A 23185-nucleotide genomic window follows, 5' to 3' on the forward strand; every position below is an offset into this window, starting at 1 on the left:
CCTGACATCTAAATGCCCACAAGATAATCGCCATATTTTATATTGTCTTGGTTCCCTTCCAGGGTCCCATCAGAACACATCGACCCATTCTTCTCAGTCCCCACCTCACTTGGTCACCCCACAAGGTCGGGTTAGAAAGGTCCATAAAAGCTCCTGATTTCCTTCAGTGAAGCCTTGACTCAGTCTTGAGATGGATCACACCCTCAGTGGTTCCTTTCTTCTATTTGAACGTGCATATGATCTGCTATGTTAGACAGCATAAAACCCAGGCGACCATTGAATATACACAGCTTTTTATTCTGTTTTCTTGGGAATGACATCACTATCTTCTTCAAGCTGTTTTAACTCTGAAACGTTCTGATAATTTCTCTGCGGTCAAACATCCTCCAATAAGGACACCTTCAGTTTGTTTTGTTTGTTTTGTCTAATATCAGGAACAGATTAATCCCTTCCCTATATCACTATGAAAGTCACCTATTAGCCAAAATTCATCAGTGTTTGGAGAATAAATGAACGAATGACTTTTGGACTTTTACTCTATTATTGATTCTTTCACTTTCATAAATGTGTATCTAATTCAATTAGTTAGGCAGAAGAAAGCTGAAAACTCATTCCGGATTAACTGGGTGGAACTACAAGATCTAATCAGGTATCACTTTCTGATTGGAAGCTGGTGATTGAGAAGGGAAGGGTGGGGTTAGAAAGGTCCATAAAAGCTCCTGAGGGTGCACGGAAGAGACACACAGCCCTGGAGCTACTGCTTGCTTCTCTGAGAGGTCCCAGAACTCTGCAAAGTGAGTCCAGCTCTGGTAAGTCACCACCTTCGTAGGGTCATGCCCATCTGATCTGCAGCCAGCCAGTCAGGGATGGAGACACGCAGCCCAAGGTGGCACAGAGAATTTCCTGTCTGTTTCGTGAGATGAACAAATTTAGGCTTTGTTTTTCCTCTAAATGTAGTTTTGTCTTCATCACTCAAATTGTGATTTGTGCTTGGTTTTTGTCATTTTAAAATTCTTATCGAAGCAGTTTTTTAAAAAATATATTAAAATTTGCGGTTAACTGAATTTTTATTTCTTGACATTTGCAGTTATTTGTTTTTGTGCCTTTAGTAACAGTTCATAGACTTGGTGTTATTGTGATTCTCCAAGTGTGCTTTCATTTTCATAAAATCCTTAAAGGCATCCCATACACCAATCTCCAGAACGTAATTTTACTGAGATCACGGGATTTATCTTTGCCCCTAGGATCCATCCAAAAGTGGGTAATTGTGAATATGTGGAAGCGATGTGTATCGGAACCTTCATCTTAGAGTTAGAATGCTCTAGAATAGCATCATATCACTTTTACAGTTTCTGGTTATTTTTATTTTTATTTTTTGCGATGGAGTTTCCCTCTATTGCCCAGGCTGGAGTGCCATGGGGTGGGTGATCTCAGCTCACTGCAACCTCTGCCTCCCGGGTTCATGAGATTCTCCTGCCTCAGCCTCCTGAGTAGCTTGGATTACAGGCACTCACCACCAAGCCCAGCTCATTTTTGTATTTTTAGTTTCGCCATGTTGGCCATGCTGGTCTCAAACTCCTGACCTCAAGAGGTCTGCCCGCCTCAGACTCCCAAAGGGCTGGGATTACAGGAGTGAGCTACCACACCCAGCTACAGTTAGTATTTCTATACATACCTTCCAAATGCTGTAGAATACCATCACACCACTTTCACAGTTCCAGTGAAGTTTTTTCCTTTTTTCTGAGATGGAGTCTCACTCTTTCACCCAGGGTTGAGTGCAGGCCCTGAGCTGGGCTCACTGAAAACTCTGCCTCTGGGGTTCAAGTGATTCTCTTTCCTCTGTCTCCAGAGTAGCTAGGATTACAGTCATGCACCACCATGCCTGGCTAATATTTAAATTAATTAATTAATCAATTTGCTTCTCTTTGAGTCAGAGTCTAACTCTGTCACCCACGCTGGAGTACAGTGCTGCAATCTCAGCTCACTGCAACCTCTGCCTTCTGGAGTCATACGATGCTTAAATTTTTTTATATTTAGTAGAGACAGGGTTTCATGTAAGCCATGCTGTTCTCGAACTCCTGACCTCAAGTGATCTGCCTGCCTTGGCTTCCAGCAGTGTTGGGATTTCAGACATGAGCCACAGCACCCGTTCCCTTTCTGGTTGAAAATTTTCAAGATAAAAAATAATGGCATTGATTTTAGGGAGTCCCTTTAGCGTTCCCCTAGCATGTTCATGGTGTGAACTGAGAATGTAGGCTGTCTGGGGCCACAGGATACTGTCATTCTCATTGCTTAGGGTGGTAAGTGACAAGACATTTTTCCTCAAAGAGGTAGAACTTGGCTTTCAGGATCCTCAGTGACACTGTCCAGTGGTTCTGGGATTCAGCGGAGCAATGGATGAAAATTAATGGGCCAGTGGTCTCCTTCACCCCTCCCTCCTTGGTGTTTGGAAGACATTCTTCCTGGTACCAGCAGCAGCAGAAATATAGATTTGAGGCCACAAAGGGCAGAGTGGAATTGGGGTAAACTGGTAATTTTTCTACCTCTACCAGAGCAAGGATATGGTCCTAGGAGAAGACGAGGTGATTGTGTTTGCTCCGAGAGTGATGCGTTTTCCCTGGGTTTGTCTTCTAGAGTGTTTTCCTTGCAAATCCATCAGGATGAGCATCCAGGCCCCACCCAGACTCCTGGAGCTGGCGGGGCAGAGCGTGCTGAGAGACCAGGCCTTGACCGTCTCTGCTGTGGAGGAGCTGCCCAGGGTGCTGTATCTCCCACTCTTCATGGAGGCCTTCAGCAGGAGACACTTCGAGGCTCTGACGGTGATGGTGCAGGCCTGGCCCTTCACCCGCCTCCCTCTGGGATCGCTCATGAAGACGCTTCATCTGGAGACCTTAAAAGCATTGCTAGAAGGGCTTCATATGGTGCTTACACAGAAGGATCGCCCCAGGTGAGGTGGCCCAAGAGGGCTGGTAGATAGGGCTCAGGTGTCCGGGGAAAGAATAGCAGGGTCAGGTGGAGAAGTAGCCCAAGAGTGGCCCAGAGTCTTCTGATGGTGTTGGTGAGGAAGCTCAGGGAGGCTTTGGCCATTGGCCAGATCCTCAGAGAAAGGACTGCTCATCATACAGGGTCCACTGTGGGAACAGAAACCTGACTTTACCCAGTGGAAGGCAAAGGGACTGGAAGTGGGGACCAGTCAGAATCAAAAGGGAAAAGGAATCGGGAAAGACAGAGAGAGAACAGGGAGCACCGAGGACAGGAGCAGCTGATTAATGGGATGAGAAAGAAAGCAAAGGTCAGGGATGGGTCCTTCTAAATTCTGAGCCTCTCCCTTTACCCACAGGAGGTGGGAACTTGAAGTGCTGGATTTGCGGGATGTTGATGAGAATTTCTGGGCCGTATGGCCTGGAGCCTGGGCCCTGCCCTGCTCCCCAGAGGTCACGAGTAAGAGGGAGACAGCAGAGGACTGTCCAAGTACAGGAGAGCACCAGCCCTTAAAGGTGTTCATAGACGTCTGCCTCAAGGAAGTACCCCAGGATGAATGCCTGAGATACCTCTTTCGGTGGGTTTACCAAAGGAGAGGTTTAGTACACCTGTGCTGTAGTAAGCTGGTGAATTATCTAACGCCAATTAAATATCTCAGAAAGTCATTGAAAATAATCCACCTGAATAGTATTCAGGAGCTGGAAATCCGCAACATGTCTTGGCCGCATCTGATAAGAAAGCTTCGTTGTTACCTGAAGGAGATGAAGAATCTTCGCAAACTCATTTTCTCCAGGTGCCATCATTACACGTCAGACAATGACCTCGAGGGACGGTTAGTCACCAAATTCAGCTCTGTGTTCCTCAGGCTGGAACACCTCCAGTTGCTTAAAATAAAATTGGTCACCTTCTTCAGTGGGCACCTGGAACAGCTGATCAGGTGAGAAAGGATTGCGCACTTTCTCTGCAGTCCACAGCACAGCCTTGTTTTGTTACAGCAAACACTGGAAGGCATGTACTGTGTGCCAGTCAGTGGCAACGTCACAGTGAAGGGGACACCAGAAGGTGAATGCATGTCCCATTCAGTGCTGCATGTCCTGGAGTGGCTATCACAGTATCACTCCAATAAAGGCAGTGGGGTCACCTGGGGTAGAGGCTAGAGAGGGACATGATGTATAACCTAGTTAGTGGGGATTTCAGTTCTACTGAGGGTGAACATGTGAATTTCTTGTTACAAAGTGTGTTTCAAGTTGATATGATGTAAAAGAGGTAACAGAGGAGGGTATGAAAGGAGGGAAGGTGCATCAAACCTGAGCATGTCACAGTAGAAGCTTAGTGATGACAAATGATCCTGTCTCTAATTCCTTGCCTGTAAAATGTTGTTTTGAACCCCAGGAAAGGTAATTGACATGGGAAATGAGTGTTTCCAGGACGGAGGGTGAGGGAGTAGGCGTGAGTGGTAAAAAGTGATAGGTGGTTTACAGATGCAGGCATGTCTGGGAGCCCCTGCCGGCAGGTAACCCTAGCTGATGTCCCTAGACCTTGCCTAGTTGAGTTCTTTGTGCACATCTCCCACTGGGTACCTGTGGCTCAGATATGAAGTTTTCTGCTAAAAGAAACAAGGTTTTAGAGATTTTGCAACTTTGAACCAATCACACAAGCAATGGTGAAAGGGCTGAGCCTAAAATGGGACTATCCTGAATGATCAGAGTCCTCATCACACAGCAGCTTGCATGCGGTCCATCATCACGTGATGGGAATAAACTTGTGTTTGGGTGAAGCAGGCATTTCCCTTTAAGTTATTCCCCACCATCTTCATCTAACTGGTACCATTGCCCAGAACTAACTTCTTGATCTCCTCAGGTGCCTCCAGAACCCCTTGGAGAACTTGGAGTTAACTTGTGGCTACCTATTGGAAGAGGACGTGAAGTGTCTCTCCCAGTATCCAAGCCTCGGTTACCTAAAGCATCTGAATCTCAGCTACGTGCCGCTGTCCCGCATCAGTCTTGAGGCCCTCGGAGCTCTGCTAGAGAAAGTTGCTGCCACTCTCGAGACCCTCATCTTGGAGGGCTGTCAGATCCACTACTCCCAACTCAGTGACATCCTTCCCAGTCTGAGCCGCTGCTCCCAGCTCACCACCTTCTACTTTGGCAGAAATTTCATGTCTATGGACGCCCTGAAGGACCTGCTGGGCCACACCAGTGGGCTGAGCAAGTTAAGCCTGGAGACGTATCCCGCCCCTGACGAGAGTTTGAATTCCTTGGTTCATGTCGACTGGGAGATCTTCACCCCACTTCAGGCTGAGCTGATGCGGACACTGAGGGAAGTCAGGCAGCCCAGGAGGATCTTCATTGGCCCCGCCCCCTGCCCTTCCTGCGGCTCATCACCGTCTGAGGAACTGGATTTCCATCTTTGCTGCTAGGGAAGGCGTGCCTAGCGGGGTAGATCCATCCAAAGTTCTCTTCCGGGCACTTGGACACTAAAATCTAGTATGTACGTGCAAGTTATTTTTGTTTTTTCTTATTTCCTTTTTTAATAATTTAAAATTTTTTATTAAAGAATGTTTCAGACAGGGTTTCGCTATGTTGCCCCAGCTGGTCTCAAACTGCTGGGCGCATGGGATTCTCCTGCCTCGGCCTCCTAAAGTGCTGGGATTACTGGCATGAATGACTGTGACCAGGCCATATGCAACTTAAAGGAAGCACAGAACTCTTTGCTCCAGACAGGTGCTCAGTGCGATGGAAACAATGTAACAGCCAGGGCAAGACTGGAGGAAAATGTTGAGGTGGAGTCAATGGGACCTTCTGGGACCCGTGTCCTGCAGAGTCAGAAAGAGAAGCTAAAGTTCTACAGTGACGAGCATGTTATCCCTGCAAGGATGGTTACCCAGAAATATCAGAAATAAAGAACCTCAATGAAAACTTTCTGGTGTCGTCTGTATTTGATTGGCCTGTTTTAGCAATTTATACATCAGAAATCTCTAGTTATTGAGTTACTGATGGAAAAATAATGAAGTACTACATCGTCTGTGATTAAGGTTCAGCTACAAAACATCTAATTCCCACCCATTCTTGCTCTTTGCTTTTTTTTTTGAGACAAAATCTTGCCTTTTCACTCAGGCTGCAGTGCAGTGGTGCCATGTGGGCTCACTGCAAATCTTTCCTTTGGGGTCAAGTGCCACCAAGCACCAAGCCTGCTAATTTTTGTATTTGTAGTAGAGACAGGGTTTTTTCATGGTGACCAGGCTGGTCTTGAGCTCCTGGCTTCCAGTGATCCACCTGATCTTGGCCTCCCAAAGTGCTGGGATTATGGGTGTGTCAATGATCTCCACCCATTCTTTACTTCTCTTCAGTCATCTGTTTTTTCCTTATTTTTTCACCTGCAAGGAGCAACTCAGTTGGGCACAAAGGGATGGGCAAAGAGGGGCCCCGAGGAGACGATGGGCTTGAGGTGGTTGGCAGAGCTGGGGTCAAGCTACAGGGGTCTGGGTTGGGAAGCAGAAATGATGCCCAGTTCAGTGACCTGAACAGCTATGGGGCCACTGTGCCCACTCTACTAACAGTGCCAAGGTCCTGGGTCTCGAAGGGAGGTTCTGTGCTAATCCTCCTGAGGCTGCATTTCCAAGATCTGCCCCCCACAGGGGTGACCTGCAGAGCCTGATGTTCCTAATTGCTGGGTCTGAGGACCACGATCCACCCCTGGAGGCACCCCACCTTGGCAGAGTTTTGAGCCAGGCCTGTGTCCCATGTCCCTGAGGGAGCCAGCTGTGCCACCCACACCTTCTCATGGCTAAATGGGACCCGTTCCCAGGTCTGGACCCTCTACAAAGCCTCAACCTCACTCCTCACTGCCTGCGGTTAGCCTCCAGTATACTTAACTGGAGTTGAGGCTCATTAAACCAGACCCAGAAGCATGGGGTTTGTTTTTTCAGGGTTGACCAGAGCTGCTGTGAACCTGTATCTCACCTGTCACCTCTATGGGGAAACACAGAGAGAGGGCACCGCCGAGGCTGTGCACACTTTGCAGCTGATGGGAGCCTGGGACAAGAGGGAGTCCTGGCCCTCCTGAGTTGGCTGGACAGTAGCTCCAAAGACGCAACTGAAGCTGCTCGGGTCACAGTTCCAACCAAAGTCCCCCAGTACTCTTGAGGCCCCAGGAGGTCTCCCCTTCCCCTGCCGCAAGGGGGTGTCTGCTTCCGCTGTGTGATCCCTCCTGGCACCTGCTCTGATTTTGGAGTGGGGTTGGTGTCAAGCCTGTATGCTATCACAGCCCAGGCGAGTGTGTGCATACTCAGGTTAATGCTGATGCACTGTCCCCTGCTGTCATAACACTCTGGGCTTTGGGACCTGATGAGCATGGGAGGGAGGCTGAGAGGGGGCTGAGGACAGATCAGCGCTGGCCTTTGGATGCTCCTTGGTGCGAGTGACCTGGGCGCCACGGGTGGTGGTGGGAGGCAGACAGACTCCTGCATGGGAAGGCGAGGGTATCTGGTGAGGCTCTACTTTCTGACCAAGGAGGGCCTGAAGCCCATGGGTGGGCCACCAGTCCTACCAACCAGAGTGGGGACATGTGGTGCCTTTTCTGTGCCTGCCCATGGGTACCTATGACCCAAGCAGCACATACTTCCTCCTCCATGATGCCCAAAAAAGCCCCAGACTCAGGGAGAACATCAGGATGAGCAGCGGCAGAGAAACTACCCACTCTTGGGATGATTTTCCTGCAGAGAAGTAACCCCTCTGGGGCCTTTTCTCTCCTGAGAGCTGTGGAGATGATGAGATGACTTTCCTGGAGAGAGCAGCAGCCCACTTCAGGGCCTCCTCTCTACTGAGGACTGTGGTGATGATGGAACAACCTGCCAGGAGAGAGGAGCCACCCACCCTAGGGCCTCCTCTCTGCTCAGGGCTGAACACTCATCAGGACACCCTGGCTGCAGAAAGAAGCTACTCACTGTGGGTCTCTGAGTTGTTCTATTGCTCAATAAAGCTCCTTTTCGTCTTGCTCACCCTCCACTTGTCCGCATATTCATTCTTCCTGGTCATAGGACAAGAACTCGGGACCCACCTAATGGTAGGGCTAAAAGAGCAATAACACAAACAAAGCTGAACCATGCCCCTTGCTCACCAAGTTGTAGGTGAAGAGAGAAAGAGAAGAGCTACTACTGGAGCTCTTCCAGGAGCCCAGATTTGGGAGCTTCCTGAGCCAGGTCTGCGACCCCCTTTTTGGGGTTCTGCACTTTCTGGCATTTCCAAGTTTTCAGACCCCACCGTGTACTCCAGGGACAAACATGGAAGCTGCCTGTGTTGTGCCTGGTTCATTTGCAGCCTTGCAAAAATCTGGCACCTGTGCTGGCAGCTGGAGCTGCCTGTCCCACTGCTGCAGGAGCCACTGACTGTCCAAAGTGGCCAGATCCCCTGCTCACTCACACACCCCTCACCACTCCTGCCCTGACTCACCCTTAATAGGCATGTGATCCAGGCCTGAAGCATGAGTCAAGCGGAGTCTACCAGGCTGAGTGGGAAGAACAAGCCCAGTGAACCCCATCAAACCTCTGGCAAAGGTGCCCCCAGCTACAGAGGTTTCTGGCCAGAAAAGTCACATCCCAAAGATTCCATTAGAGAAAATGACTTAAACACAAAGAAAGACAATAAGAAAAGAAGGATGGAAGAGAGAAGTCTCTAAACAACCAGAAAACAAGAAATGAAATGGGAGTACTAAGCCTTTATCAATAATAACAATGAATACAATTTATCTCAATTCTGCAAGTGAAAGGCATAAAGTCCTTGAATGAGTAAAAGAGTAAGACCCGACTATATGCTGCTTTACAGAAACTCACCTCACCTATAAGAATTCATGTAGACTGAAAGTGAAGGGGTAGAAAAAGATATTCCATGCAACTGGAAACCAAAAAACAGCAAGAGTAGCTGTACTTACATCAGGTAAAATAGATGCCAAATGCAGAATGTACTCAGGTAAAATAGAAAACAAACTAAGTTTGTAAAATAATAGACTACGCTTACACAGACTATACAAAGAAAGAACATACATCAAAATAATAAAAGCCAAAAATGACAAATCCATATGCAACATCATATTGAATGAAGAAATGTTGAAAGTATTCCCAGTAAGAACTACAAGCAGACAAAGATGCTCATTTCACCCATTGTAATCAATGAAGGACTGAAAGTTCTTGTCAGAGCAATCTGGCAAGTGAAAGAAGTAAAGGACATTTAAATTGGAAAGAAAGAAGTGAAACTACCTGTGTTTGCCAGTGATATGATCATGTGTGCTTAGAAAACCCGAAAGATTCCACCTAAAGACTGGTAGATGAGATAAATGAATTCAGTTAAGTCTCAGGTACAAAATCTATATGTACAAATCAGTACCACTGTTTTAAACCAACAACAAGGAAGCTGAGATTCAGATCAAGAACAGAATCCCATTACAATGGTTGCAAAACAGCAACAACAAAAACAGTGACAACAGCAAAAACAACCTAGGAATACACTTAACTATTAGGTAAAGGATCTCTACAAGGACAATTAGAAGACACTGCTGACAAAAATCATAGATGACAAAAAAAAGGAAAAACATCCCATGCTCATGGATTGACAGGCACAATGTCGTGAAAATGACCACACTGCCCAAAGCAATCTAAAAACTGCAAACATCAAACATCAATCTAAAAACATCAATCTAAAAATTGCACACACCAAAATACAAACATCGCTTTTCACAAGATTACACAAAGAATCCTAAAATTCATATGAAGCTGAAAAAGAGGCTGAAGAACCAAAGCAATCCCAAGCAAGCAAAATGAACAAATATGGAGGCATCACATTACCTGACTTCAAATTATATGGTAAGGCAATAGTAAGCAAAACTGCATGGTGCAAGTATAAAGGTTGAGACATAGACCAATGGAACAGAAAACCCAGAAATAAAGCCACATACTTACAACCAAATGTTGTAATATGGGGCCAAAGTTGTTGGATTTTTCTGCCAAGAAAAACCAGAGAGTGAATTGTGATATCCTGTTTGATTTTTAGACTCTGCCTACTGCCACAGTGCTTAGGTCGTCTCCAGGTGCCCGAGAGACTCAATCACCAGCCGATGTCCACATTCTTGACACCGCTGCAAGAGAGAGTTTAGGAAGTGAGCAGAACGAGGCAAAACAGAAGTGTCTTTTGCAAAGCAAAGGTATACACTCAAGAGAGGGCGTACTCAGGAGAGTGAGTCATGTGCAAGGGAGTTTGGGTTTCTAATTTTATAGGATCTCTAAGGAGAGGATGGAATAATTATTAGGATTTCAAGAAAAAATGGTGAAGTTTTCTTAGAACTGAGGTGTCTGTCACCTATTTTTTATTTATTTTGAGATGGAGTTTTGCTCTCGTTGCACAGGCTGGAGTGCAATAGCGGGATCTTGGCTCACAGCAACCTCTGCCTCTCGGGTTCTAGCAATTCTTCTGTCTCAGCCTCCTGAGTTGCTGGGATTACAGCCATGCACCACCACACTCGGCTAATTTTGTATTTTTAGTAGAGATGGGGTTTCTCCATGTTGGTCAGGTTGGTCTCAAACTCCCGACCTCAGCTGATCCGCCTGCCTTGGGCTCCCAAAATGTTGGGATTACAGGCACGAGCCACTGTGCCTGGCTAGATGTCACCTATTTTTATACTAAATATGGACATGCTCAGAACTGTCCTGGCACTGGTGTGTGACTTAGTGTCATAACGAGTGTATAATTAGCTGTGGGGTAGGGCATAGGTCAAACCCAATGCCATGTTGGACCCAATCAGTGTCAGCCAGCTTAACCCTGTCCTGCTTCTTTGGGTCTTATTGGTCAAGGCTTATCCTTATTCTTGTAGCTAATTTTGCAAGCTCTTTACTTGCTACTATATGAAATTACTGCTTGATATGTTCATGCTTCTGTTGTGACCAGCCAACATTCCTATTATTTTATGGGTATTTCTTTTCTTTCTTTTTTTCTTTTTTTTTTTTTCATACTTGAAGTTCTGCAATACATGTGCAGAACGTGCAGTTTTGTTACATAGGTATACACATGCCACGGTGGTTTGCTGCACCCATCACATACATTAGATATTTTTCCTAATGCTATCTCTCCCTTAGCCCTCCACACCTCAAGAGGCCCCAATGTGTGATATTCCCCTACTTGTGTCCATGAGTTCTCACTGTTCTACTTCCACTTGTGAATGAGAACATGCGGTGCTTGGTTTTCTGTTTCTGTGTTAGTTTGTTGAGAATGACGATTTCTAGCTTCATCCATGTCCCTGCAAAGGATATGAACTAATTTTTTTATGGCTGCATAGTATTCCATGGCGTATATTTGTCACATTTTCTTTATCCAATCTATCACTGATGGGCATTTGGGTTGGTTCCAAGTCTTTGCTGTTGTGAATAGTGCTGCAATAAACATACGTGTGCATGTGTCTTTATAGAATGATTTATAATCCTTTGGATATATACCCAGTAATGGGATGGCTGGATCAAATGATATTTCTGGTTCTAGATCCTTGAGGAATCGCCACATTGTCTTTCACAGTGGTTGAACTAATTTATGCTCCCACAAACAGTATAAAAGCATTCCTATTTCTCCACATCCTTTCTAGCATCTGTTGTTTCCTGACTTTTTAATGATCACCATTCTAACTGGTGTGAGATAGCATCTCATTGTGGTTTTTGATTTGCATTTCTCTAATGCAAATCAAATGACCAGTGATGATGAGCTTTTTTTCATATGTTTGTTGGACAGAAAAGTGTCTTCTTTTGAGAATTGTCTGCTCATATCCTTCACCCACTTTTTGATGGGGTTATTTTATTCTTGTAAATTTGTTTAAGTTCCCTGTAGATTCTGGATATTAGCCATTTGTCTGATGGATAGATAGCAAAAGTTTTCTCCCATTCTGTAGGTTGCCTGTTGACTCTGATGATAGTTTCTTTGGCTGTGCAAAAGCTCTTTATTTTAATTAGATCCCATTTGTCAATTTTGGCTTTTGTTGCCACTGGTTTTGGTATTTTAGCCGTGAAGTATTTGCCCATGCCTACGTCCTGAATGGTATTGCCTAAGTTTTCTTCTAGGGTTTTTATGGTTTTAGGTCTTACATTTACGTCTTTAATCCATCTTAATTTTTGTATAAGGTATAAGGAAGGGGTCCAGTTTCAGTCTTTTACATATGGCTAGCCAGTTTTCCCAACACCATTTATTAAATAGGGAATCGTTTCCCAGTTGGTTGTTTTTGTCAGATTTGTCAAGGATCAGAAGGTTGTAGATGTGTGGCATTATTTCTGAGGCCTCTATTCTGTTCCATTGGTCTACATATCCATTTTGGTAACTGTACCATGCTGTTTTGGTTACTGTAGTCTTGTAGTATAGTTTGAAGTCAGGTAGCATGATGCCTCCAGCTTTGTTCTTTTTGCTTAGGATTGTCTTGTGTATACAGGTTCTTTTTCGTTTCCATATGAAATTTTAAGTAGTTTTTTCTCATTCCATGAAGAAACTCAATGGTAGCTTGATGGGGATAGCACTGAATCTACAAATTACTTTGGGCAGTATGGCCATTTTCATGATATGAACTCTTCCTACCCATGAGCATGGAATGTTTTTCCATTTGTTTGTGTCCTCTCTTATTTCCTTGAGCAGTGGTTTGTAGTTCTCCTTGAAGAGGTTCTTCACATCCCTTGTAAGCTGTATTCCTAGGTATTTTATTCTCTTTGTAGCAATTGTGAATGGGAGGTCACTCATGATTTGGCTCTCTGTTTGTCTATTGTTGGTATATAGGAATGCTTGTGATTTTTGCACATTGATTTTGTATCCTGAGACTTCGCTGAAGTTGCTTATCAGCTTGAGGAGATTTTGGGCTGAGACGATGGGGTTCTCTAAATATACAACCATGTCATCTGCAAACAGAGACAATTTGACTTCCTCTCTTCCTGCTTGAATACTCTTTATTTCTCTCTCTTGCCTGAGTGCCCTGGCCAGAACTTCCAATACTATGTCGAATAGGAGTGATGAGAGAGGGCATCCTTGCATTGTGCCGGTTTTCAAAGGGAATGCCTCTAGATTTGTCCATTCAGCATATTGGCTGTTGGTTTGTCATAAATAGCTCTTATTATTTTTGGATTCGTTCCATCAATACCTAGTTTATCTAGAGTTTTTAGCACGAAGGGGTGTTGAATTTTATTGAAGGTCTTTTCTGCACATATGGAAATAATCATGTGGTTTTTGTCATTGGTTCTGTTTATGTGATGGATTACATTTACTGATTTGCGTATGTGGAACCAGCCTTGCGTCCCAGGGATAAATTTTTTGATGTGCTGCTGGATTCAGTTTGCCAGTATTTTATTGAGGATTTTAACATCGACGTTCATTAGGGATATTGGCCTGAACTTTTCTTTATTGGTTGTGTCTCTGCCAGGTTTTGGTGTCAGGATGATGCTGGCCTCATAAAAATGAGTTAGGGAGGAATCCTTCTTTTTCTAATGTTTGGAATAGTTTCAGAGGAATGGTATCAGCTCCTCTTTGTCCCTCTGGTAGAATTTGGCTGTGAATTCATCTGGTCCTGGACTTTTTTGGTTGGTAGGCTATTAATTATGGCCTCAATTTGAGAACTTGTTATTGGTCTATTCAGGGATTTGACTTCTTCCTGGTTTAGTCTTGGGAGGGTTTATGTGTCCAGGAATTTATCCATTTCTTCTAGATTTTCTAATTTATTTGCATAGAAGTGTTTGTAGTATTCTCAGATGGTAGTTTGTATTTCTGTGGGATTAGTGGTGATATCCCTTTTACTATTTTGTATTGTGTCTATTTGAGTCTTCTCTCTTTTCTTCTTAATTCGTCTGGCTAGTGGTCTATCTATTTTGTTAATCTTTTCAAAAAACCAGCTCCTGGATTCATTGATTTTTTGAAGGGCTTTTCGTGTCTCTATCTCTTTCAGTTGTACTCCAATCTTAGTTATTTCTTGTCTTCTGCTAGCTTTTGAATTTGTTTGCTCTTGCTTCTCTAGCTTTTTTAATTGTGATGTTAGGATGTCAATTTTAGATCTTTCCCCCTTTCTCCCGTGGGCATTTAGTGCTCCAAATTTCCCTCTAAACACTGCTTTAGCTATGTCCTAGAGATTGTGGTATGTTGTGTCTTTGTTCTCATTGATTTCAAAGGACTCATTTATTTCTCTTATTTTATGATTTCCATTCTTTTGCATTTGCTGAGGAGTGTTTTGCTTCCAATTAGGTGGTCCATTTTAGAATAACTGTGATGTCGTGCTGAGAAGAATGTATATTCTGCTGATTTGGGGTGGAGAGTCCTATAGATGTCTATTAGGTCTGTTTGGTCCAGAGCTGAGTTCAAGTCCTGAATATCCTTGTTAATTTTCTGTCTCATTGATCTGTCTAATATTGATAGTGGTGTTTCTTTAATTAGCAGGTAGAATAGTCATTAGATATTCCAGGAAATGAGAGGATTTCAGAGACGGGAAATTCCCACCCCTTTCTTCCTTCTTTGGGTTTCTTTGGAAGAATCTTGGACATGTCACCCTGACTGAGACTTTCGCTATTTTCTGGCTCTTATATTGGGTTTTCTGTCATCTTGTGTTCCTTTGCTTAGTACTGATTTTATCTTTGCTTGCAGTTTTCCATCTTCCTGAGACCAATCACTGCTATTCCTATGTCATGCCCGTAAAGTTTTTTCTTCTCCATATTTTATAAACATTTTATTAATAAAAATTGTATCTGTTCATGCAGTACAGTAGGATGTTTTAATGTATTCATACTGTTCAATGTGGAATAGTGAAATCATGCTAATTGGCATTCCTACCATTTCACATTCTTACTTTTTTTGTGGGGGGATATTTCAAATTTACTGTCTCAGTATTTTCAATTATACAATATATTATTACTATTTATAGTCACCCTATTATGCTATAGATTTCCAACTTACTCCTCCTTTCTCACTGAAACTCTGACTATTTTTCAAAACTTGTGTCAACACATATCTGGACGTATTTGGCTTTTGGGATCCCAGCCTCTTCTCTGAGATGGGAGAACATTGCACCATTCCCTGTGGCCAGATCCAGAATGATCCTGATGGAATTAGAAAAGAAACTGTACCTCTTTTCTGTTCCAGATCTGAGGTTGACCTTAGTTAAAGGTCTGGGCTTTGAAAGCTGCTGGGACTGGAATCCTGACTCTCACCTTACTCCCACCTGCACCACCATGATATATAGTCCATGGGAGGCATCTGAGAACAGCTGTTGTGTGAGGCCTAAGAATGAATAAACTATATATACATTTACGATTTTTATTGAACAAAGTTATTCCATGCGTGTTATTCTGTGGTTGAGTTTTTTCCACTCAATAACATAAATGCCTTGAATTTAATATGTCCTACAAAGACCTTGAGTCATGGTCTTCATGCTGGCTCTTCACTTATTCTTCCCAACTTCACTGAGTCAAGATTAAGCTCTAGGAGGTGCCGTCAACCCATGGCTTTTCCTCAGGCCTCAGGTCCACTCCAGAAACCATAAGAGCAAGTCACATTGACACTATCTCCAGAATGTCCCCAGGCTATCTGCAACCACTCCAGGTGATGCCAAGACCTGCTGCCTGGGCATGCCAGTGGTCACCTTATGGTTGCTACTGCCTCCTGGTTACCTGTCTCAGGGATCAGAGACCTCCTGGCCACAACGGGGAACTGGAAAACAGACCTCAGGTAGCCTCACCACCCTAATCCAAAACTGCAAAAGACCTGAGCCACTCTTGCCTTTGGCTGCACCTCTCCAGCCTCATCTGTTTATGCCATTTCATGACATGCCACTTTCAACGCTGGTCTTCTCATTCTCTCTTTTCCCCCACAAGCCAATGAGGCTGTGTTCATTTAACTGGGCTCTGAGTTGGTTTCCACTCTAAGAAAAATGCTGGGTGAATGGGGCAGGGGGTGGCTGATGTCTCTAGGTCCCAGGTGAGTAGAAGTGAGGCTTTCATCAGCTGGGTTCTGTGAAATGACCCAAGGCCCAGGGGGCATCTCTGCAATGACCTCATGCTATGTACCTATAAGAGCTTGTGGTGGGAGCACTTAAAAAGTCACAACCCTCCAGAACAAAGCTGGCCTCACATAGATCAAGATGGTTTTGCACTTGGCAGAGAAAAGTGAAACATCTCATGTCCCTGGCTGGGCTTCCCCAGGAGTCCATCAAGAAGACATGGGATCTGTGGACAGGAGGCCACTGGGTGAAACCTCTCATTTGATGATCATGTTGAAAGTTGCATTTGAGACCCCGAGTGCCCTATGTCCTTCCCACTCACTAAAGATCCCTAGCTGAGCCAGCCCTGACCCCCTAACACAAGAGCCCAGGGAGGAGCTGGGAGAGAGGGAAACCCGCTGTGACCTCAGGGCACAGAAGGAGCTCTCACCCTTGTCTCGATGATGCCTTCCCCACTCCCAAGTGCCTGTGGCCCTGAAGCTTCCAGGGACCCCTGCTTTCCATCCGTGCCCTCCTCTGCGCCCAACAACCCAGCCTCTTCTAAAGCCCCATGCATTTGTCTCCATGTGAGTGCCCCAGTCTCAGGCTTTGGCAGTGGCTAAGAGGCTTGGGGACCCTGTACCTGTCTGGAGGCAGCCTCACTTTATATGGCCCCATGTAGGTTCTTGTAGTTTTTTCTACACAGGGTCACCTGCAGATGTGCAGTGGATGCATCACCTCAATAAGAGCCAGCGGTGATGGGTGAGGACCAGGAACCCTTTTAAGCAACCACATGGAAAGATAGAGAGGGGTCTCTGGAAACACAGGCCCGGGGGTGGGTCCTGGGCCCTTCTGCTCCAATAATCAAAGAGGCCAGTGAGTTAGGCCACGGAATACACCTCCACTTCCCATGGGTTCATACCCAGAGGACAAACTCCTTCAGACTCCCTGCTCCATGCACTCGAGATCCCCAGGGTACCTTGAGTTATGATACCAAAAGAAGACAGAAACCAGCTTTTCTCTCTCTGTTTTCAGATAAACAATACTAATACTAATACTAATACTAACAACTAATACTAATACTAATACTAACAACTAATACTAATACTAATACTAACAACTAATACTAATACTAATACTAATATAATACAAGTACGAACACTAACACTAGTCCTAATACTTATACGAATACCAAGAGGGATATTTTCTGCTTGCTGTTCCAGGGAATGTGCTGAGTTAACACCTTTTTTCTTTTTATTGGAGCCACTGTGCCAGGGAAGACAGTGGTGAGGGGCCTCCTTTGAGTAAAAACCAGGTAAATTCACCCCTGCTTGCTCCACTGTCTGCCCCTCCAGGGCCTCTGTGACCTGATGCAGAGTCCAGCCTGTTCTCCCCAGGCTCACATGCCTTATGCCCAGAGACCCACCAAAAAAGAAAATTCTGAGAAACAGGAAGGAATGCCACCAGCCAGAGACCTCACATTCACGGGCCTCAGAGATATTCATGGCCTGAGGAGCACAAAGGGGAGTGTGCAGGGAGTGGATCCCCACTCAGAAAGAAGCAGGTCAGTGCCCCAAGGCCTGGAAGATGCCGGCTGCCTCCTCTGTGCTGTGCTGTGGGGAAGGCCGTCACTGTTTTAACCCCTCTGGTGAGTTTTCCCAAGGGAATAAAGTACTTGAATTCTTAGTGTTTTGAATTATATTGCACTTAAGACATATTAAGTTTTTTTTTGTTTGTTTTGTGATGGAGTCTTGATCTGTTACCCAGGCTGGAGTGCAATGGCACAATCTCCGCACACTGCAACCTCTGGCTCCCTGGTTCAAGTGATTCTCCTGCCTCAGCCTTCTGAGTAGCTGGGATTATGGGCACCCGCCACCATGCCAGCCTAATTTTTCTATTTTTGTAGAGATGAGGTTTCAATATGTTGGCCAGGCTGGTATGAACTCCTGACCCCAGGTGATCTGACCTCCTTGGCCTCCCAAGTGCTGGGATTATGGGCTGAGCCACTGTGCCTGGACAATATTAACTTTTTTCTTTCATTTCCCTGTACGTTTCTAATGGGCAGTGAGAGAGGAGTTCATGTTCTGACAACGAGTGATTAAAGGATGTGGGATAACCATCATCTTCCACACGGATTATGAAGATGGCTTTGCAGGACACGGGGCTGCCACCTGTAATCTCAGCACTTTGGGAGCCTGAATTGGGAGGATCACTTGAGCACAGGAATTCAAGACCAGCCTGGGCAACAGTGAGACCTCGTCTCTACAAAAGATAAACAAAATGAGCCAGGCCTGGTGGCACCCACCTGTATTTCCAGCTAATTGGGAGGCTGACACGGGAGGATCGGTTCAGCCTGAGAGGCTGAGGCTGCAGTGAGCTGAGATTGCACCAGTGAACACCAGCCTGAGAAACAGAGGGAGGCCCTGTCTTTAAAAAGAAGAAAGAGAAAAACAGAAAAAAGACAGCCCTGCACGTTTTATCCTGCACAGGCATTTTTTTTTTCTCATCTGCACTGCGGTGTCAAGCAAGGTATATTCTGCTGAGCTCATTTTCCAGCTGCCTTGCTTCTTGCTAATCTTCCTCAGCAGCACCCAGAATAGCAGGCGGCGCATCCCAGGCACTCAGCGGAAGTTTTGTTGTTGTTGTTGTTGTTTTCTTGAGAGAGAGTTTCGCTCTTGTTGCCACCCAGGCTGGAGGGCAATGGCGTGAGCTCAGCTCCCCACAACCTCCGTCTCCCTGGTTGAAGAGATTCTCCTGCCACCGCGCCCGACTAATAGGAAAGGGAGGCACTGGGCGTTCAGTGTCAAATGTTCGAAAATCTTCTCTGTGGTTTTCCCCAGAGTCTCCCCCTCCAGGGCCACCTGACAATCCTCAGCCCTGGACAATGCAAGATGCTTTTGACTGAGGATCACTGTGCTCCTTCTGGATCCATGAGAAAGGGCCAGGCAGCCTGATAGGCCTGGGATTGACTTACATCTAGCAAGACCTTCCCCTGGTTTGCAGGAGTAGATAGGGGGTCACTTGGATGACAGGGACTCCAGTCCAGACCCCATTCTCCCTCATTCCCTCCTGCAAAGTTCAATTCTCACAGTCCTGTGAGGCTGTGACAAGTGCAGAGACAGAACTGCCCCATATCCAAAGTGCCTCCCTTCCCCTGGCCTCACACCAAGGCTCCCTCCCTCTGACCTGTCCCTTGTCTTTGCATCCAGGTGGGTGCTCGCCACCGACTCTCTCTCCCCAGGTCTCCCCGCTAGACTGACTCTCTGCCCCTGGGGTGGGGTCGGGCAGCCACTGGAACCTCATGTAGACCAGGGCAAAATCAAAGGGACTTGGAAACTCACAGCCCCACATCCAGGCTCAGGTCCTTTCAGGGTCTCTGACCCGAGTCCCCAGTTTATCAGGGACGTGGCTCTGTGAGAGTCAGAGAACCCGGCCCCCAACCCTGCCGCCATCTCTCTTGTCCTCACTTATTCTGGCCCCCTTCAGCTCCTCTGGGACACTCTCTTTCTGGATGCTGTTCTTGTCCTTAGTCCCCCTGACTCCATCCAGCCTGCAGGGAGTTCCCAGACCTCCCCCACCCCAGGCTGCTACAGGCAGCTCCCTCAGCATTCACTGTCTGCTCTCAGAGTGACCTTCTCCTCAGATCTTTATTGGAGGAAAAAAAAAAGGACCCGCCCCTGGTCTTGGGAAAGATAGTCATAAAAGCGATCTGGAATGAGACGCTCTTGAGGACTAGAGGAAGCCAGCAGGGCCTGATCAGAGATTTTTGACTATTAGAAATGTACAGAGGGCAAACACCACAGGCAAGGAAAAGCCCTGCCTCAGAAACAGGCACACTGCATTCCAGGGGCAGCCTCATCATGTCTAAGACTGGGCCAGGGGAGCCTGGGAGGGGATGACTCCTGCACCAGAACCTGTCCCAGGCTCTGCCAACAGCCTGGCACTTCCAGTAAAATCAGAGGAGTCAACTCTTCCTGTACAAGGTAGACAAGGTTCCCTCCATTGGTCCCAGGTGCCTCTTTAGGTCCAGAGTAGCAGCTGAGGAGCTCCCTGCTTTGTGCCTTCCTGGGTGCACCCAAATTGCTCTGTAGAATTTGTGGAGAATTTATTAGTCATTGCTGATTCCAGGGACAGTGTCTCAGCATTGTTTGTGTACATACTCCTGGGTGCAGGAGAGATGGACTGTCATTTGCAGGAAGCAGAGGACTCAGCTTCCCCGACAGCTCAGCCTGGGGGAGAACAACGGAAGTTCAGAAATATTTTAGAGACCCCGATCAAAAGCCTGGAGAAGCTTCGGAGTCCTAGTAGAAATTCTGTGAGTGGAAATGAGGTCAGACCGTCCCTTCAGATGGGCTCCAAAAGCTGCTCTGACCTGGATAGCAGAGGAGCACCTTCAGAAGCACAGGCAACCAGAACAGGGTAGAAAGATCCCGCAAAGTGCAGGATTCTCGCTGGTGTCCTGGGGATGGTGCAGGTTCCCCCAAGGAGCTCATTTCACTCCCATAGTACGCAGGGACACAGCTTCCACCATCCATGCTTCCAGATTGAAAAGTCTCCCTCCTTACGTCTGACCACACTGCTCCTCTCTGGGCTCTACCCCAGCTCACACACTCAGATTCACTCTTCCCAAGCTGGTATTCTGAGGGAAGCCCATCATGTTTGTGAGTGATGATGCTTCACCTTCCAGTAGGACCCAAGACCGTATCTGCCCTCTCTGCCCTCAAAGACAATATGATGTTTTAAGAGTCTGTATTATTTCTTTTGTAATTATGTTTTTTTAATTTTTAAACTCAATTTAGAAAAAAATCTTTCAATCCTTTTGTCTAGACGCCCTCAAAATACCTGCCATGTTTTATGTTGTCTTGGTTCCCTCCCAGGGTCCCGTTAGAACACTCAGTCCGGTCCGGCCCAGCCCCCACCTCACTTTGTAATGTAGGCCTGATGTCTTTTAGTGAAGTCTTGACCTTAACCTTGAGATAAATTACGCCCTCAGTAGTTCCTGTCTTCCACCCGAATGGGCATATGGTCTACCATGTTAGGTAGCACAAAACCCAGGTGACCAGTGGATACGCTGAGATTTTTATTGTGTTTTGTAGGGATGACATCACTGTCTTCTTAAAGCTGTTTTAACTCTGAAAAGTTTTGATACTTTTGATGTGGCCAAAGGTTCTCCAATAAAGATTATATATATATATATATATATATATACTAACATCAGAAACATATTAAATCCTTCCCTGTATCACTATGAATGTCACATATTAGTCAAACTTTACCAATGTTTGTGGAATAAGTGAATAAATGAATTTTAGACCTTCATCCTATTGTTAATTCTTTCACTTTCATAAATGCTTATCTAATTCAATCACTTTTTGAGAGGAAAATTGAAAACTCAATCAGGATTAACTGGGTGGAAGTTCCGGATCTAGTAGGATGTCATTTTCGGATTGGAAGTTGGTCATTGAGAAGGGGGTTGTGCGGAGAAAGGTCAATAAAAGCTCCTGAAGATGCACAGAAGAGCCCACAGCCCTGATGCCTGGAGCTACCGCTTGGTTCTCAGAGAGGTCCCAGCACCCTGCAAAGTGAGTCCAGATCTCACAAATCACCACCTTTTTAGGGACATGTCCATTTGATCTGATCTTCTGTGTAGCAAGTCACAGAAATGTCTGGAAGACACTAGCACATATATGCTGGAGAGAAGTCTGGGATAAGGGGAAGAATAGAGGAGATGTTTGCTGTGTGTTTTTGGAATGTTTTGCATTGAGAATTCTGTCCAGAGAAAGGCAAAAGGATGAAAAACAAATGAAGCCCGCCCACATGTGCCTCTATGTACCTCTTACCATGCTGGACTTCCTTTTGTTTTGTTTTGTTTTTCTTTTTTTTGTTATGGTGTCTCGCTCTGTTGCCCAGGCTGCAGTACAGTGGCACAATCTTCAATCACTGCAACCTCCACCTCCTGGGTCAAGCAATTTTCCTTCCTCAGCCTCCCCAGTAGCTTGGACTACAGGTACGTGCCACCACGCCCATTTAATTTTTGTATTTTGAATAGAGACAGTGTTTCAACCATGTTGGCCAGGCTGGTCTCAATCTCCCGACCTAAAGTGATCCACCTGCTTCAGCCTCCCAAAGTGTTGGGATTATAGACGCGAGCCACTGCGCCTGGCCAATTGCTGGACTTTCATGACACACATGGAGTAGCCACAGTATCACAAGGGCCATTTCTTCCATAATCCAATTTATTTTTATTATTGGTGGTAAGCTAATGTTGACATCCCCGAGTTACCAATTTAGTGGCTATACGGATGACAAACATTTCCATGCATCACGTGGTCAACAGTATTTGCTACCGAGTGCCAGGTTTCATGCTCAGCGGTGGGACCCCAGGATGATCGAGACAAAGTTCCTGACCTTGAGCAGCAATATCACTCGAACAAGTGAGATTGTCAGAAAGAAGAAATCCTTGTAAAATATACCATACCCCTACGATTCAGTAATCATGCTCCTGAGTATTTAATGAAATGAGTAAACCCACACCTGGATGTTTATAGCAGCTTTACTCATAATTGCCAAAACTTGGAAGCAAGCAAGTTGCCCTTCAGTCGGTGACGGGATAAACAAACTGATCCTCCAGTCAGTGAACTATCACGAAGCCATAAAAAGACATGAGAGATTCCTAAATGCACGTTATGGTACAAGTGAAAGAAGGTGATGTGAAAAGACTCATCCTGTTAGACATTCCAGAAAAGGCTTTTGCCTTTCTCTATGGAGACAGTAGAAAGCCCAGTGGTTGCAAGGGGTTGGAAGTACAATGGGATGAATGGGAAGAGGACAGAGGACTTTTAGGGAAACAAAACTACTCTGTATGATTCTCTAATGGTAGATACATGTCATTATCCCTTTGTTAAAATCTATAGAATGTACAAAACCAGCAATGATTCCTCATGTAAACTGTGGACATTGGGTGATAATGATATGTCCATGCGGCTCATTGACTGTGCCGAATGCTCTGCGCTGGTGTGGGTGTTGATCCTATAGGGGTGCTGTATATTGAAGCAGGGGAGGGGATAGATGAGAACTCTGGACTTTCTGCTTAGTTTTTCTGTGAATCTGAAACTGCTATAAACAAAAAAATAGGCCGGACATGGTGGCTCATGCCTGTAGTCCTAGCACTTTGGGAGGCCGAGGCGGGCAGATCACCTGAGGTCAAGGTCTGGAGACCAGCCTGGCTAACATGGTG

At 45.6% G+C, this 23185-nt stretch overlaps 1 protein-coding gene across 2 annotated transcripts; it reads left to right on the forward strand.

Annotated features, from left to right (window-relative positions):
• Positions 1-744: 744 nt before the first annotated feature.
• LOC104668917 (PRAME family member 1) lies at positions 745-5525 on the forward strand. Of its 2 annotated transcripts, XM_030913036.1 has the most exons (5): positions 760-809; positions 2635-2947; positions 3341-3559; positions 3776-3919; positions 4843-5525. In XM_030913036.1, exons 2-5 carry the CDS (start codon positions 2661-2663, stop codon positions 5399-5401), a joined length of 1209 nt encoding a protein of 402 aa, XP_030768896.1. In that variant the 5' UTR covers positions 760-809; positions 2635-2660; the 3' UTR covers positions 5402-5525. The 2 variants fall into 2 exon arrangements, with proteins under 2 accessions (XP_010370019.2, XP_030768896.1); XM_010371717.2 differs by having other exon boundaries at positions 745-809; positions 3341-3919.
• Positions 5526-23185: the final 17660 nt, after the last annotated feature.

The sequence above is a fragment of the Rhinopithecus roxellana genome, chromosome 12 (genome assembly GCF_007565055.1).
Source record: "Rhinopithecus roxellana isolate Shanxi Qingling chromosome 12, ASM756505v1, whole genome shotgun sequence".
Lineage (NCBI taxonomy): Eukaryota > Metazoa > Chordata > Mammalia > Primates > Cercopithecidae > Rhinopithecus > Rhinopithecus roxellana.